This window comes from Pollachius pollachius, assembly GCF_949987615.1.
Source record: "Pollachius pollachius genome assembly, chromosome: 9".
Taxonomy (NCBI): Eukaryota; Metazoa; Chordata; class Actinopteri; order Gadiformes; family Gadidae; genus Pollachius; species Pollachius pollachius.
In genome coordinates, this window is record NC_136942.1 from 4,336,540 (window position 1) to 4,347,851 (window position 11,312).

Here is an 11,312-nt window from a genome sequence, read left to right on the forward strand (position 1 = left end):
GTGACTGTGGCTTTAAATCTTGCCAGAGGACGTCACGTGACTACGGAAGCTATATGTTCCATTTCCTCTATACTATTTAGTCAGTGATCTAACGTTATATTATACGAACACATTTTAAAAACCAACCAACAATTGACACATTTTTAGTGTGTAACTTGAAGTAATATTTCGGCAGGACAATTAAGTCAATCCTCGCGACCTTTCACCTTTGACATTGTCTGTGTCTTTTCTCAGCGCAAACAAGCGCAGGCGTGACTTTCTGGACATCCACCACCTTGCGGACTAGGCCGTGGCTTTACTCAAGCCCTGCACGTTTAATGCAAACCTCCACACTACGTTGGACACTGTCTGAAGACGACGTTAAAGTCTGCGAATGGCCTCTGAATAAGTAAGTGAATGTGCTCGACATAAATCGCCGTGTATGAACGATTTCTTTTAGCAAGACGCAGCAGAAAGTGCGACGTTGCCCATGTGGAGGACTTACCACTGTTAACGTTAGCGTTGTTTTCGTGGGATCGATACCGCACATCAGTAAACAGCTAGTAAACCCGCGCAATTTTGTAGCGAAGATCTTCAATGTTGGTAAAAACGCGGAAAGATCAGTGTATTTCAGCAGCAGGCTATCCTATATAACCACGCTAGGAAACTGTTACTGTTCCGTATTGTTTAGTCATCCTAAGCCTTTGTGATGTTGACACATGATCACAGGAATTTGCCTTTGCAAGGTATGTTATACCAAATGACCATTATATATCAGCTATAAATAGGCTATAATGACGAGACAACGTGTATCTGCCTCATTAGCTACCGTAGGTCTGTATAGAACTGACAGTATTCCCATTTTATATTGTGTAACGTTACTGTCTGGTGGTATCAGACAGGTATGTAGAGCTTCACGACGAGTGTGGGGATTTCTTGATGTATGAGTGTGGTCTTGTCTTCCGTCACAGTGCACGGCCGTGGGAAGGTTGTCCTCTCCAGTACAGTAGCTCTAGGTGGGGCAGAGCTCTGCGTGGGTCGGCGGCATGCAGCAGAAAGGTACCATCCAGATCATCGAATGGGAGGACCTGGACAAGAGGAAGTTCTACTCCCTGGGGGTGTTCATGACCATGACCACCCGGCTCACGGTGTACCCCGCCAGCCTCATCCGCACCCTGCTACAGGTGCAGAGGGGTAAGTCGCTGTACACGGGCACGCTGGACGCCTTCTGTAAGATCCTGCGCGCCGAGGGCCTGCGCGGCCTGTACCGCGGCTTCATGGTCAGCACCTTCACACTGGTGTCGGGGCAGGCCTACATCACCACCTACGAGCTGGTGCGCAAGTACGTGTCGCATTACTCCCCCAGCAACACGGTCAAGTCCCTGGTGGCCGGGGGCGCGGCCTCGCTGGTGGCGCAGACCATCACGGTGCCCATCGACGTGGTGTCCCAGCAGCTGATGATGCAGGGCCAGGGCGAGCACCTGACCCGCTTCAGGGTCAAGGCGCCGGCCGCCGCGTCGTCCTCCTCCAAACGGGGGCGCTTCTCCTTCGGACAGACGCGGGACATTGTGGTGCAGATATGCGCCGCCGACGGGTTCCGCGGGTTCTACCGGGGCTACGTGGCGTCGCTGCTCACCTACATCCCCAACAGTGCTCTCTGGTGGCCCTTCTACCACTTCTACAGCGGTGAGCGCCTTCTCTGGGTTTCTCTCATCGTGAACTGTCATGTGAACATCCTAGGAACACAAGGCTTCATTGTGTAGTCGTCATGCTTTTCGAGTGGTCGCAAATGTTTGTAAATGCTAATGCAAATGCTTTCGTTCAATGAACCCAATGCCGAAAGCGATATTTACATTACAAATAAACCATGAGGGTAAGATAAGCTGAAAGGTTGGGGTGAGTTGTTTCTGGTCAACGGAATGGGGCAAAGGTCACAATCCTTCATTGTTTATTCTAGCCCGTGGCTAATCTTTCATGAACCATAAACCGATGTTATTTAGCCTGTTCAGAAACAGGCATTCTGCAGGGCATTCAATGTAAACCCCCCCATAGAATGTTATTTTCAGAATCCTCATGTTCTCACGGTCTTCCCTCGCCTGTGTCTCCAGAGCGCCTCTCGAACCTGGCGCCCAGCAATTGTCCTCAGCTGATGGTGCTGGCCATAGCGGGACCAATGGCGGCTGCCACCGCCTCCACCATCACCAACCCGATGGACGTGGTTCGGGCCAGAGTGCAGGTGGGTCACAGATGCACAATGAACCACCGTGACTATACACCGGCTCATCTCCACATTTGAATCTGAGTTGAAGTGTCCTGAACGACACTGTTCTGTTTGTAATACTGCTACGTATCCTTTATCAACTTTCACAAGATACAGGTGCAAATTTCCCCTGAAATCGCCCTTTTCTTGACTTTTTGTTTCTGTTTTATGACACTGTAAATTACTATGACCAAGTATTCCCACATGGTCACAGTGTATAATCTGACTGAGAAGACTAATGGTGCATTGTCGTGTCGACCATGTGGAACTTCCTGTACGCGCTTGCCAAGCGCATTGGTTGATCCACCGTCGCTCACAGTGCTAGAACATAGCAGGTGAGCTAACCGTCCGCGTGTCTGTCCGCCAGGTGGAGGGACGCTCCTCGGTCATCGACACCTTCAAGCAGCTACTGGCGGAGGAGGGTGCTCGGGGGATGACCAAGGGGCTGTCGGCCCGCGTCATCGCCGCCATGCCCACCTCGGTGCTCATCGTGGTGGGCTACGAGTCCCTGAAGAGACTCAGCCTGAGGGCTGACCTGGTAGAGAGCCGGCACTGGTGAACGGGTCAGAGCCGGTCCAGTTTCGCACCAGAAAAAACGTACTGTATACGGGGCCCTGGTGGAACGAGCAGACAACTGGTGGAATGAACGGAACCGGTTCGGTTTCACACCAGGAAAACGTTCTCTATACGGGGCCCTGGTGGAACGAGCAGACAACTGGTGGAATGAACAGAACCGGTTTCAGTTTAACACCAGACCGCTTACTGTATACTGGACCCTGGCCGAGACGGCAGAAATTGGTGAACGTAGCCGAACCAGATTTTAGTACCGGACAGGATCACTTGGTTCACCCAGGTGGTGAACAGAACCAAAATGGTTGTTTGATTTCGGGCCAGAACACTTCTCCAGGACCCAGGGTACATCCAAATGAAAGGGGAGAAATAAGCTATAAAAAACGCTCCATAAAGGCCGAAACAAAATCACCTGAATCTCCTCTGCCCACCACTTCCTCTGCCCAGGTATCTTAGTGTTAACTTTTCAAAGCATTCTAGAATCAGAGTTAAATGACTATGTAGGGTAAATTAGATTTAACAGATTCTGCTAAATCTGTTTATTGGTTCTCACAGCTGCTTTATTATAGTTATAAAGTTATGGGCTAGGCTCAAACTGCCATTGTGGAAAAAGCCATTTTATTTCTCTTTAAGAAAATATCAAAACGTATGTATAGCAATTTTGGGTGACTCTAATACGTTTAGGAATTGTTGGGAGAAAAAGAACGCTTTCATAGTGTAAACTATTTTTTAAAATATTCTTTTAATGACTCCAAAGTACCTCTGGCCTCAAAGCACCCTTTGGGAAAAAGAGAAGCTTAAAATCCAGTAGTTGTGTGTTGTTTTCACATTTCTTTTCACATTTGATGTGTTAAAAGAACCTAGGGTGTTTGTTCAAAATCTTTATCGTGCATATATTTCTGTATGGTGCATTCCAGTGGACATAAAAATCATTTATGTGCAGAGGTGGTTGGTTTAGACGTGAGGAGAATAATGTGTTAGTTATTCTGGCACATCCAATCTCTGCAAGTTGCTCCTTTGCCTTGGAAATAGCGTATATACAAAATTCCAATATGAGCGACTGATTGTTCACAACTGATACCAATGTATATTGTTCAATAGTTAGCTTATTTTCCTTGTTATTGCAAAATTTGCATGGAGTTGGTTTCAACCCAAAAGCACAATACCACGTTCAATGTGCTTTGTTTGCCTTTTACAAGATCCTTTCAAAGAGTTGTAAATTGGTCTCACTGCCTTATTTTTCAATCATCTTGGTTTACCTTTGAATTTGAAAATGACCACCTCCTTACCGATCTGTAGAGGTGATTATGTGATGTTCACAGGCACGTTTTATGTAATGTGTGCCAGAGCACTCTTAACTCAAGACTTTTATCTCTTACTTTCCATCCAAAACTACAAGGAAGCTATTTGGATATGGTCAATCCAACACCGCAATTTTCCACCAGCAGGTTATTTGAGATTTTATGGTTTTAGCCTAAGCCATTTTGTCACTGGAAATAAGTTTGTAACATAAGTAATTTTGAAAGTTTGACCTGTCAAGACGGATATACGTTATAGAAGAAAAATGAAAATGAGTGTCCTTATATGTAAACCTCAGATGACTATCGAGACATGCAGAAAAACCAAGCTTATTGTTTGTGTTGTATCTGGTATCAGCCATGTTGTACATGAGGACTCAATAAAGACTGGCCAAACTGTCAAAGGTGTGGTGACTGGACCTTTACTGAAGAGGAATGGACACCACTTCAGGGAGTGAATGATCATTTAAATAGAATACACCTAATGGCAACTGGTATTGTGGTTATAATGGCATCTCAAAGAATTCAGAATTGATCATGAAAATATAACGTTTATTTCTTGATTAATTCAGAATCTGAAATCAAGCATTTTCAGGAGAAAGATGTCAATCGAATGTAGTATGAAGATAAAGATGTATACATGAAATAGAAAACAAATGTGTTCAACTACCAAAAATACATGGGATACAGCTTCTCATCTCAGCCACTAGATGGCTATCATTGCTTATAAACTAAATAACTGCCCAACAAGCCAAAATAGAAAAAAAAATGTTTTATTTTACCAAAGCAGGCCAGTGAAAAATAGCTTTACAACCTTCCTAAACAACCATCTAACCCCCCCACCCCCATAATTCAGTTTGTTTCGATTTACCAAATAAGACATGCGTTTTGCTTTCCTATTGGTCCTCCCCTGTTCACATGGGGCAGTCATATATGTGGATGGCGCGGTCGTCGCCTGCAGAGATGATCTTAGAGCCTGTGTTATTGTACTTGACGCTCCAAACCTAGGAACACAGGTGTTTGGATTTAAATAATTACCTAAAAACATTTATGGAACATAATTTAAATACTTTTTCCGATATCTATTAAAGGAGAACCTTCCACTTGCTATTTTCTTAAGTGACGTCATTTTCCAAGATTTTGTTTTTCACGGAAACAGCTGCTGTTGCAGAATGCAGACCGCAACTTCTTCCCAAAGCACGTATAAAACAGTACCCTTATATAAATAAATAGCAGTTTGATGTTTCCCCTTTAAGTGCCCCAGACAAGGCGACTTTAAACGTCATGGATATGAATGTAGTTAAGGATAAGTATTTGATAGATATATATATTATTTCATTCCCAGTTAAACGTTTCATATGCCCAGGTGGAGACTTTCTCACCTGGTCTTGATGGTCGAAGAAAGTGTTGACACACACTCTGGAGTTTGTGTCCCAAACCTTCACACTCTTATCCGACGAGCTGAACACGAACCAGGAACAGATTTCACGACATGGATCAACGGCATATAAATATATATACATACATATACACTCACAAACAGGAAGCTATTCTCAGTGAAAGAGTGAAGTCTCACCTGGAGACAAAGTGGGCGTGGTCGGGGGAGAAGGCCACGCTGAGGACCCAGGAGGCGTGGCCACTGAGAGTGCCTGCCAGGTTGGCGTGTTGTCTGCAAAACACCGATAGAAAAACACATTCTTATCTTCTATTGGAGCGGAGCCAGAAAACAAGTCCTTCAAACTCAATAGATTGGAAAATAAGTATTGATAGAGCACCCTTCAAAACACACCATTCAAAGTGCTTTTCTTGGCAGGAATCCCATTTCAAAGACATCTTAAAAGAACACTCATTGAAAGACAATCATATAAAAGAGAAATTTTAAATATTGCTCGTAGCAAAATAGTAAAAGATATCCCAGTGCACAGGTCAATTTTAATAAAAAGCTGCGGCTTACAGATTTAAAAGTATGTTTCGTTGTGAGGCAGCCCTCAACGCTATACATTGTGGGTCAGGGACACTCACACGTCGTAGATCTTGATGTATCCGTCATCGGAGGCGGTGACGAGCAGCTGGGAGTCCGGGGAGAAGGTGAGAGATCTGATGGGCATGGCATGACCTGAGGAGAGAGAGACACGTCATCCAGGAACTAGGGGCCATCGTCACTGCAGGCTGTAGAGTTCTTCATGACCATTGTTGTGTGTGAAGAAAATGTGCATTTGTTTTATTGCGAAGGTAGCATAGTTCATAAATATCTAATCAATAAAAAGAATGAATAATAAATGGATGTATACCTTCCAGCGTATGGAGTAGTTTGCCAGTAGCGATGTCGAAGATGTTGATGATTCCATCTATGGCGCCACTGGCCAGGTATTTTCCATCTGGGCTCTGTAGAGCGAAAACAAACACATAGAAGCATTGATTCACTGTAGCGTACTGCAGTATGGATGGCAAAGGACATTGGCTAATAATAATAGAATATTAACCAAGGTTTTGATGGGGTTTACCTACTCCTTGAAAGGAATCTCAGGAGACTGCACAATCAAAAAGATATATTTATCATTATTTTACTGTAAAAAGTTAAATAATAATAATAACTACAATCATTTGTACCAAAATATGTCTCAAATCATTTCACTAAAATCCCAAGACTAATGGCTCTAATTTTTTTTATTATTTTGTAATTACTAGATGTACAAAAAGCATAATTGAAAAGCAGCGGCAGTACTAGAAAATCCAGATCAGCGTAACCTAATTTCTTTGTATGATTAGTCTTTTTAAGTAGCACCAATGTTTTCCCACCACGCAGTAGACCTTGGCAGTGCATCCACCGCTCACGGCACAGAGCCAGAGCCCCCCTCCCTGTTTTGCCTCAGGGCTGAAGTCCCCTTTCTGTGAGGGAAAGTGCCCTCTTGAAGCCCATTACCTTCAGTTGTTCACAGTCCTCTCAACCTCGCAAACCACTTAATATGCTGTTTGGGGCGCGGCCAGCGTCCACCTCCGTACACAGAGGTTCATCGGGCTAAACAAGCAGAGGATGTTCTCTACGCTAACCACCACCGTCTCCCTCCAGCTGGGGTCCCCGGGCTGATGTACCCCCTTACAGATTAACCTCTTTGACTTGTTTTTTATGAATTTTCATTGTTATGGTCGAAAGTTGGATATTTGCACTACAATTTGTTACGGTTCTTTCCAAAGGTGCAAAAAAACATCAAAAATTGAATGACTAATATATTTCCGACTTGATTTTGAGAATTTTCATTCTAAATTGTTATAGTTGAAAGTTGGATATTTGCCCTACAATTTATTATGTTTTTTCCCACAGGTCCAAAAAAATACAACAATTTGAATAATTTATATTTTTCAAAAATAAATAAATAATAATAGGTGAGAAGATTTGTCCTTACGTAAGCGATGCTGAGGATGAACTTCCCTCTGGTGTCCAGCGAGTACTCTTTTTTGCCGCTCTCCACTCCGAAGATGTTAACCTTGCCATGATGGCTGCCGGTGGCGATGTGTTTGGAGTCCGGGGAGAAGGCCACAGACCACGCGTCAACTAGGGAGACATGAACACACACACACGCACAGACACACGCACACGCACACACACACACACACACACACACACACACACACACACACACACACACAACATTGTAAGAGACACACACAAACACAAAGTCTTGTAGGGATGGGAAATGGTCTACACATAAGTCATAAGGCATGGGATTACGCTAAAAACATAAAATATGCAAAACTAGAAAATGAATATTATATCATAAAATTATATATTTATATCTGGTGCCTAGTCTACAATGGACCAATTGGTGCGAGTAATCAGGTGGACATAGATCCATTTTAACCCGAGTAGTGGATCCAGAAATGTAATTAAATCAATGTCGTGGTGCAGATGAGGGATACACAAGCTTCAAGGACTGATAGCCAGACACGACAAAGGACACACCGTCCATGAGTAACCTTCCCAGAATCCCGGGGCCCTTCTCGGAGTCTTACCGGGGCCTGCGTCCATGGACTTGATCTGCTTGCCAGAGTCCAAATCCCAGAGGCGGATGTGGGCGTCGAGGGAGCTGGAGGCGGCGATGGCCCCGTCATGGCTGATGTCCACAGAGACCACGCCCAGCTGGTGGCCCTCCAGGTTCCATTGGAGCTCCAGCTTCTCGTCCGACCTGATGGAAGGCAGAGGGGCCGGTCACAGGGGGGATGTTAGGGGAAGAACCAGCCAGGAGAACCCATCAAGGTTTGGTTTGAATGAATGGAATAAAACCAATTACAATTTAGTTTACGTTGTTATTCATATCATTACTATTATATTAGTATTAGTATTATTATTAGTAGTAGTAGTAGCCATCGTCGTAGTAGTAACAGTAGGAGTAATAGTAGTAGTAGTAATATCATTATCATTATGTTATTATTTTTATTTTAACAGCTCTGGGAGATTGGAAGCTTACTAAATTTAAAAGTAGTAAGTACTTTTGAAAAGTTCCAATGCACAGCATGAACACAAAATTCAAAACACACCGACATGTGAGAATGAACTTATAGATGTCACATGGTTTCACTTGCAACAAGTTGAGCTCAAGAGCTCCGTGCTGCTAGTGGGCGTGTTGGCACTGCAGCAGCAGCAGCCCTGGGGCTCAGAGAGGGGAGGAGCTTACCACTTCCACACCTTCACCATGTCGTCCAGAGAGCCGGTGACGATGGTATCTGTGCTGTCCGCCTCGCTACGGCCCCACGCCGCCGTCCAGATTGCATCGTCGTGCGCTGGAGACACAAACACACACATCGAGGCCCAACTGACACAGCTCATAAGGTTAACCACCAAAGGCAAGGGGAGATATTTATATACGACCCTCAAACCCAAAGGCTACTCAGAGAGCTTGTTATAAGCAGGAACAACATCTCAATAAGTAGTTAATTGAAAATGTATACTGAAATGAATTGCTGCATGTTTAGATGCTTACTAATTGAGCTTTGAGTGTGAATTAGCAGGTGCTAGTGGCTACTTACCATGTTCTTGCTTGAACAGGATGCTGTACTGTAATGAAAGTGTGGTTGTTATTTACAACGTCTTGATGATGGAGTACTAGTCTAACTTGAAACAGATACAACAACCTCATGCTTACCTGGGTGCTCATTATGTTCTCTGGGAGTTGCAGAATCAGTTAATTCAACCTACAGAAGACCAGAATCAATCGTTAGCTGTTATGCTGCACAAGGCGTAATCACATGTTCTCTTTCTGTACTATTAATACACGAAGAAACATTTCATGATTCAGCGGAGTAAATAACGACTCAGTCATGACAGCATTCACTGTTCCATTCAAACAGGTTTGAATGACTGGTGGTTTTCTGCCAGATCGAAGTTAGCAGCCAGCATTTAGTGCGTTCTTGTGAAAATGCTCAAGGCTGAATACAGGACTAGAGAGCTCCAATATATATGATCGGTTGTAGTTTTGACTATTTACGTTGGATCTGTTACAAATAATTCACATTATCAGTCCAACCATAAGGTGGTCCTCGTATTGACCTGGTAGTATCTTACCACTTCCTAGGCCGAAATTTAGGTTCAAGTCTTTAAAACACGTTTTTGCAAGTAAACTGTATATAATACATTCTTACCTACCTTTGGAAAAAATCGTTAAAACGGTATAGTTAAATTCAGTTACAGTTCAGTTTACACCAAGAATTACACAGGAGGCGCCATGATGACAACAAATGAGCACTTCCGCTATTTCTTCTTCGGCCCCTCTACATTGGTTTAGTATGGCGACATCCAACTGGGTGCTGCAGTGCTGCCACCTGTTGGACGAAGAGGCGAGTGGAGGAATAGCTTATGCGTTCTATTTGATGCTATATCAATTCGATGAGGCCAGGTTTTTCCTGTAGCTTTATGCATTTTATTTTAAAATTGACCTCTTTCATCTATCCCTCCGAGAGTCAAAATAAAACCAATTAAATTGAATAACTAAAATACAGTATTAATTTCTTTCCCATTTATTTTTAATAAAGAATTCAAGTCAGTGTCATGTGTAAGATAGTGGATGTTTCCTCGAAGTTGTCTTCCCTTCTATCCCTATGTGTACAGAAACATTCTATGGCTGTGCTGCAACATCCTATTGCTGAAATCAATTTTCTCCCTGATTCCACTTATTATACATTATAGATCTATATATAGCCTTTCATTGATGGTCCTTTTTTCCCTGTGATGACTATAACCTCGCTCTAAGTAGCATGTAAAAATTAGTATAACGCATCATAAAAATAACAAGCCAAATAAACTAGACCTTAAAATAAAGCAGGAAAAAGCAAACACAAAACAAATTGTCATTAAAGATTGTGTGTTTGTAGCAGTGTTTGTGTGTAGCATTGTGTGTTCAGGGTTTGTGGTATTGTGAGGCTGTTTTGGTTTGTGTGTGGCATTGTGGTATTGTTTTTAGTGTGCATAGTGTTGTGTTTGACATGTGTGGTATGTTTTGCGTGTATGGCACTGTGTCGTGTGTGGCATTGTGTGTTTGTGTGCAGTGGGTTGTGTGTTTGACGTGGAGAAGTACACACCAAATAAAATACTGTTTCTACTTTGCCGAGTTCCTTCATTACCAAAGTGCAGCGTTGCCATTTTCTACCACAATGATCGTTGTTAATCATAGAAATGGAAAATGTGCATTAGGCAGAGCAGACCCAAAAGTAGAGCAGTAATTGGGGAAATGTAATTGTGTTTGTTATACCGGTAGATACAGGCACTTATCCAGACCCTGTTGCTTATTCACTCTTTGTTGTCCTCGTCTGACCACGAGTGAAGGTAAACCAAAGGCCTTGCATTACGTCTTGTAGCCACTGTTGAAAGCTTCGAGGGGAAGACGGATAACAGAGAGAGACGAAAATATCCAAGCCTAATAGTTGAAGGGTTCATTGGTTTCCCATTCAGAAAATAGGACGCACGCCATGTGTCACAGCATAACAGTATAGTAGAATGTACATTTAAAACAAGAATAAAACAACCAAAAAATAAACATTAGATATTTATATACACCATTAGAGTAGATGTAAAAAAACACATTTAAACATTGACAGTTTGGGAAGGCATTATTGTAATTTTTCATAATTGAAACTTTACATTATTATATTTATTAATTATGTGTAATTCATGCTAAATATTTATAAGCTATACATTGTATCATTATATGTAT

The 11,312-nt window shown here is 42.9% G+C and overlaps 2 protein-coding genes across 2 annotated transcripts; one reads left to right on the plus strand and one right to left on the minus strand.

Moving 5' to 3' along the window:
- The first annotated feature begins 54 nt into the window (after positions 1-54).
- Positions 55-4,511, plus strand: slc25a44a (solute carrier family 25 member 44a). Its single transcript, XM_079743712.1, has 4 exons — positions 55-388; positions 951-1,665; positions 2,088-2,215; positions 2,607-4,511. The coding sequence occupies exons 2-4, from the start codon at positions 1,026-1,028 to the stop codon at positions 2,796-2,798; spliced, it is 960 nt and encodes a 319-aa protein (XP_079599838.1). The 5' UTR covers positions 55-388; positions 951-1,025; the 3' UTR covers positions 2,799-4,511.
- A 131-nt stretch (positions 4,512-4,642) lies between these two features.
- On the minus strand, positions 4,643-9,854 carry skic8 (SKI8 subunit of superkiller complex). Its single transcript, XM_079743728.1, has 11 exons — positions 9,749-9,854; positions 9,249-9,297; positions 9,133-9,160; positions 8,781-8,886; positions 8,119-8,291; positions 7,512-7,660; positions 6,399-6,492; positions 6,130-6,223; positions 5,684-5,776; positions 5,490-5,568; positions 4,643-5,111 (listed from the first exon to the last, which is right to left on the minus strand). Exons 2-11 carry the CDS (start codon positions 9,258-9,260, stop codon positions 5,022-5,024), a joined length of 918 nt encoding a protein of 305 aa, XP_079599854.1. The 5' UTR covers positions 9,261-9,297; positions 9,749-9,854; the 3' UTR covers positions 4,643-5,021.
- Positions 9,855-11,312: the final 1,458 nt, after the last annotated feature.

Coding starts and splice junctions, on each gene's coding strand:
- slc25a44a (XM_079743712.1), top strand. CDS start 1,026: ATGCAGCAGAAAGGTACCATCCAGATCATCGAATGGGAGGACCTGGAC. Junction 1,666..2,087: donor CTTCTACCACTTCTACAGCG/GTGAGCGCCTTC, acceptor CTGTGTCTCCAG/AGCGCCTCTCGAACCTGGCG. Junction 2,216..2,606: donor TGGTTCGGGCCAGAGTGCAG/GTGGGTCACAGA, acceptor TCTGTCCGCCAG/GTGGAGGGACGCTCCTCGGT.
- skic8 (XM_079743728.1), bottom strand. Junction 7,661..8,118: donor GTCCATGGACGCAGGCCCCG/GTAAGACTCCGA, acceptor ATGTCTCCCTAG/TTGACGCGTGGTCTGTGGCC. Junction 5,569..5,683: donor CACGCCCACTTTGTCTCCAG/GTGAGACTTCAC, acceptor GTTCGTGTTCAG/CTCGTCGGATAAGAGTGTGA.